A 6,000-nucleotide genomic window follows, 5' to 3' on the forward strand; every position below is an offset into this window, starting at 1 on the left:
AAAAAAAAAAAACAAACAAAAACTGGAGGCACCTCAAACAATTTACCACCAAAGGACCATGTGGCCATACTGGGACTAAAGTGCACTACACTTTTTTTGTTGCTTACATCTTGTAAGCCAAGGTGTCTAACAAAGAGTATATAACCACAATATTAATTCTTTCCACCATAATCAATAAGGTCTGGGCCAGCCCAGCAATGTCATCCTCCCGGATCTCACTGAGGCTGCTCCAGAACACCAGAAGTCCTTCAGGATTTGGGTATGTCCCTCAAGTACTCTTTCAGTGGTTTTTATAAATGACCCAAAAGTTATGGTGAAATTTTTAAATGCAAAATACATAAAATATGAGTGGCTTATGCCTGTAATCCCAGCACTTTGGGAGGCTGAGGATTGCTTGAGTTCAGGAGTTTGAGACCAGCTTGGGCAACATGGTGAAACCCCCTCTCCACTAAAAATTTAAAAACTAAGCCAGGCCTGGTGGCGTGGGCCTGTAATCCCAGCTACAATCAAAAATCCTCAAAAAACACTTCTGCACTTAAGCACACTATGCTTTTTTCACCCAAAGTACCAAATCAAATTAATCAGGACACTTACCTTTGTACAATGTCGGACTCCAGTTAATAACTTCCCTAGGGCAGAGGGCATATGCACTGATTTACTTTGTACAAATTAACTAGCATAAGGCAATCAGGTCTGTGCCTGACACATAGTAGGCACTCTATGATTAAAGATCAGTGCTTTGCCTCCAAAGTTTTATTTTTTTTATTTTTATTTTTTTTTGAGACGGAGTCTCGCGCTGTGTCACCCAGGCTGGAGTGCAGTGGCGCGATCTTGGCTCACTGCAAGCTCCGCCTCCCAGGTTCACGCCATTCTCCTGCCTCAGCCTCCGAGTAGCTGGGACTACAGGCGCCCACCACCATGCCCGGCTAGTTTTTTGTATTTTTAGTAGAGACGGGGTTTCACCGTGTTAGCCAGGATGGTCTCGATCTCCTGACCTCGTGATCCACCCGCCTCGGCCTCCCAAAGTGCTGGGATTACAGGCTTGAGCCACCGCGCCCGGCCTCCAAAGTTTTAAAAGCTTCCCCTACAAAAGAACAGAACTGAAATTCCTTGGTCTTGTATTCAATGTCTTTTATAAGTAATCACTTCTCCCCTACTTACCCTCCTAGTCTACTGGGCTACCAGGAATCTTTTTTTTTTTTTTTTTTTTGGAGCTAGGGTCTTACTCTGTAGCCCAGGCTAGAGTGTGGCAGCGGGATCACAGCTCACTGCAGCCTCAACCCCCCGGGCTCGGGTGATCCTCCCACCTTAGTCTCACCAGTAGCTGGGACTACAGGCCCATGCCACCAGGCCTGGCTTATTTTTTTAATTTTTAGTGGAGAGGAGGTTTCACCATGTTGCCCAAGCTGGTCTCAAACTCCTGGGCTCAAGCAATCCTCCTGCCTCAGCCTCCCAAAGTGCTGGGATTACAGGCATAAACCACCACAAATTATTTACACCTATCAAATTCCACCCATTATTTGGGACCCAGTTGAAATCACTCCTTTGGCAAAAAGACTTTCTAGACAACTCCAGGCCTCATAACCTCTCCTTTCTCTGAAGACCTGCAGCATTCAGCAGTAGCACTGTCCAATAGAACATGCTATGATAACAGAAATGTTCTACATCTGTACTGTATATTCTTTTATGTAGAACAGCTACCTTGTTAGCGCAAGAGTAAAGTCTCACCATCTCTTTGCTGACAAGATGTTACACTGGATGGTTAAAACATTTATCAACTCCCCGAGTAGATGGAAATTTCTGTGAACAAGATACAACTTATTCTTCATAGCAACTCTGACAACATTGCAAAAGGTATATATTTGTTGGCCAGGCAAGGTGGCTCATGCCTGTAATCCCAGCACTTTGGGAGGCTGAGGTGGGCAGATCTCTTGAGGTCAGAAGTTTGAGACCAGCCTAGTCAACATAGTGAAACCCCACCTCTATTAAAAATACAAAAAGTAAGCTAGCTGGGCGTAGTGGCGGGCACCTGTAATCCCAGCTATTCAGGAGGCTGAGGTGCAAGAATCACTTGAACCTGGGAGAAGGAGGTTACAGCGAGCCAAGATCACACCACTGCACTCCAGCCTGGGTGACAGAGTGCAACTCCAACTCAAAAAAAAAAAAAAAAGTATATATTTATTGATTTGCACATCACCTAAGAAACCCATAAGCTAAAAAGGTGTCTGGAAAGTTGGTCACCACCTCTACGCCATCTCACATCTGAATGTCAAGAGACACGTAGAGGCAGGGTGGTTAAAGCAACTTTCTAGAGACAGAAATGACCACTGATCAAGCCACAATGCACTCTGGTTTAAATGACATTTAGGTCATGACTGTCCTTAATCTAAAATAAACCGCGATTAGTATTTCTTTTCATTAGTAAATAGCTGAATTCTGATGGTAAATTATGCTGACCAAAAACAGTTCCTCACTTCTCAAGTTAGACATAGCAATTAGGTAGAAAAATAATCTAAGCAAGCTCCATTTGTATTTCTTTTTTCACCTGTTTATTGAATATTTACCTCCCATAAAGTCTTTCGGCCTGTTGGTGGTATTTTACTGTTCAGATATATGTTAGAATTTCACTGATACTGGGTGCGGTGGCTCACACCTGTAATCCTAGCACTTCGGGAGACAGAGGCGGGCGGCTCACGAGGTCAGGAGTTTAAGACCAGCCTAGCCAATATGGTAAAACCCTGGTCTCTACTAAGAATACAAAAATTAGCCGGGCGTGGTGGTGCGTACCTGTAGTCCCAGCTACTTGGGAGGCTGAGGCAGGAGAATCACTTGAACCCAGGAGGCAGAGGTTACAGTGAGCCAAGATTGCGCCACTGCACTCCAGCCTGGGCGACAGAGCAAGACTCTGTCTCAAAAAAAAAAAAAAAAAAGAATTTCACTGATACTTTTCACAAAATATACAGAAGGCGGCACAAATTCCACCACTATGGCACTCTGCCGCCTTGGGCAAGTGTCTTGATCCTTTGGCCTCAATTTTCTTATCTACAATATTAGAGTAATTGTTATGTGAACTACCTACCTCACAAGTCCTTTGTGGGTCAATTCATAACTGTGCTGTGGGTATTTCTTTTTCTTTCCTTTCTTCCTCCTTTCCTTTCCTTTCTTTCTTAGAGACGGGTTCTCATTATGTTGCCTAGACTAGACTCTAGACCCAATTCCTGGCCTCTCACCATGTTGCCCAGACCAGACTCAACTCCTGGACTCAAGGAATCCTCCGGCCTCAGCTTTCAAGTAACTGGGATCAGAGATGTGCACCACCATGCCTGGCACTGTGGATATTTTTAAGTGATTATTCTTCCCAAATGAACTACATAAAAAACAAAAGATTCATGAATTTACTAATGGTTCTTTGTGATGGATGTGCTAATACAGAGACTAAAATCAAGGCTCCAACCTCTAAAACATTTTTTTTTTAATTCCAGACTTGTTTCCCCATCCCAATGTGCAAACTGAACAAAAACTGGGCTAGCACTCCCGTCTGGAACATGTAATAAGGAAATAAATGTGCTGACTCAGAGAACACAGACATATTTAATATAAAATAAAATAGAAAACTGGCTGAATCAAGTCATAACACAGTCTAAATCCACATATAAAAGATTGAGATGATTTTCTGCTTTGCTTTATTCAAGCCCAATGCTTTATCAGCACAGCCAGCCAAAAATTTACAACCCATGCACAGACTAGGTAAACCTTTAGTTGCACATACAGTAAGACCAGCAGGTACACACTATACACATTTTTAACAAAAAACAATGACTAACCACTGATTTTGTCACCACACTTACAACGACCTGATATGGCACAGAGTGATGTGTATCAAACATGGAAATACCAACTTGGGCGATGGTTTGAATCTTGTTAACTTCAGTGCAACCACACCCCCCTAAATGCAGGTAAACTTAGCACACATGGTTTTGTCAAGGCCAGCCTGTCTTTGTTTCCCTCTCCTCTGCATTTACCCAAGATCTTGGCTCTGAGACAGAGAACTCCCACTCTCGATTGGTTCATTCCGTCCTATGCAATTAAGCAACACCACAATCCAGTAAACGCAATGGCTCAATTATTTATCTTCTGGCCGACTTTACCAGGTATTTGGAAAAGAACATTGCCAAGAGATTTATTTCTGTCTCTAGAGCTGGCTTGACGGGTTGACGGGGATTTTGTCTTTTTTTCCCCTCTTTTTTACATGGCGGGGGCGTGAGGGGAGCATAGTTTAACCTAGAAAAAGATGGGAGGGAATTTAGAAAGAGTACCGGTCTGTCAATTTCCCTACAGGAAACTTGATTCTTATGCAATAAAGCCTACCCGCGACCAGCCAGCCCGTGAGGCTGCAGGGGACAGACACACCTATTCCTGCCTCCAGAAGGGCACAGCTGGCTCCTGAAGGAGCGGGAACAGGGCAAGCGGAGGAAGTGGCTCAGAGGGAGCCGCCGGCCAGGCGGGGAGGAGGCGCTTTCCGACCCCCACCCGTGCCGGTGATCCCCGCCGGCGTGACAGTCGCTCCGGCGGCCGGAACGCCCCAGGGCCCCAGGGAGCAGGAAATCGGGGGACTGTCCCTCACTCCTGCCGCCGCAGCCGAGTGCGCCCTCGCCCCACGGTGCCCCCTCGGGCGCGTTCTCACTGTTTCTCCGAAGAACGAAACTTCCCTCCAGCGCCCCGAGTCCCTTCCGAGGCCCGCTCCTGTCATCCCGAAGAGTCTTCCCTCAGGGCGACCCTCCGCGTCTCCTCATCTCTCCCCGCCCCACTGCAGCGTCCATCACAAAATCCCCAAGGTCCCAGAGGCCCCCAATCGCGGCGGCGCCCCCAGGTCCCCAGGCCTCCCCGACGGCCCCACCCTGCACCCCCTTCACCTGTTTCTCCAGCAGAGGCCGAGAGGCCGGGGCTGCGCGTGCGCCGGGGGCGGGCGACGGGGCTCCCTCAGGCCGGAGGGCTTATCCGAGCCGAGGGGGAGAGACAGCGCCGAGCCGGGGTGCCTGTCCAGGATCCGGTTGGGGCTTGTTCCCTCCGCTGCTACGTCGGAACCCCCGGCTCCCCCTCCCGGTCTACGCCGCCGCAGCTCCGGAAACCGCTGAATTACAGCCCCTTCAGCCAATCCCCGCCCAGCCCCAGCCTGGCCGAGGCACGCCGTCATGCATAATTCATGAACGGCCATTTCGCTCGGCCACCCAGAGGTCCCAGTGCGTGTGCGGTACCGACAAAGCCCCGCCCACTGACCAATGAAGAGAGAAGCTAGGAGAAAGGGCGGAGCCAAGAGAAGACTGATACGCCCCTGTGCTGGCTGTTCCGACAGTTCGGTACTCCTCCCTCCGCCACAGCAAGGGAAGAGCCGAGGACTTGGGCACAGAAGCCCGGGGGGAGGGAGGGAAGATGACCGGAATGTCCTGCTGAAAACTCAGCTGAGTTCCTGGCAGTGCGTGACGTCAAGGCACTTTAAATGCCCCTGATACAGCTCCCTCCTGTCCGCTCTCCCTTTTCCCGGCCCTTGGCACCACGTGGTGGCGAGATTGAGAGCCTCTTACCACGTGGGAATCAGCCAGTTAGACAGTCCCCAGGTATCTCCAGATCCTCTGGGGACCCAACACCTGAATTGGGTTCTGGGGACAACAAAAAGAACATGAGTGACTCCGCCTGCTTTGAACTTCAATTTCTGCGTGAGCAGGGACACACACACCCGGAAACATGACGTGGAAATAGAGTAAATACTAGAGTGCGTGGGGAGAAATAGTAGATTTAACCCCGTCCTCCGTTCCATCACTTCAAGCATCAAACTCCGACCAGCTAGCCCATTGGCCGGTACAGACGAATGCAGAAGACGGTGTATGCGAAAGTTGATACGTGTAGGGCTTGACATTTTTATGCGTCTGAATTGAAGTACATGAAATGTTCCGCCTTTTTCGTTTCCACCTTGCCTACTTGGTATGCAACTTTTGCTGAATT

The 6,000-nt window shown here is 48.4% G+C and overlaps 1 protein-coding gene across 12 annotated transcripts in view; it reads right to left on the reverse strand.

Annotated features, from left to right (window-relative positions):
• STAT3 (signal transducer and activator of transcription 3) overlaps positions 1 to 5,203 on the reverse strand; it is an 83,741-nt gene extending 78,538 nt beyond the window's left edge. For 4 of the 12 annotated variants that reach the window (XM_009190673.2, XM_009190669.2, XM_009190671.2 and 1 more), the window contains exon 1: positions 4,914 to 5,197. In XM_009190673.2, coding sequence (XP_009188937.1) covers positions 4,914 to 5,194 — 281 coding nt within the window. In that variant the 5' untranslated portion in view covers positions 5,195 to 5,197. Of the gene's footprint in view, positions 1 to 4,913 lie in introns of all 12 variants that reach the window. The other 8 variants (XM_031657620.1, XM_003913069.4, XM_031657619.1 and 5 more) reach the window with 3 other exon arrangements.
• Positions 5,204 to 6,000: the final 797 nt, after the last annotated feature.

Source organism: Papio anubis, chromosome 17 (assembly GCF_008728515.1).
Source record: "Papio anubis isolate 15944 chromosome 17, Panubis1.0, whole genome shotgun sequence".
Taxonomy (NCBI): Eukaryota; Metazoa; Chordata; class Mammalia; order Primates; family Cercopithecidae; genus Papio; species Papio anubis.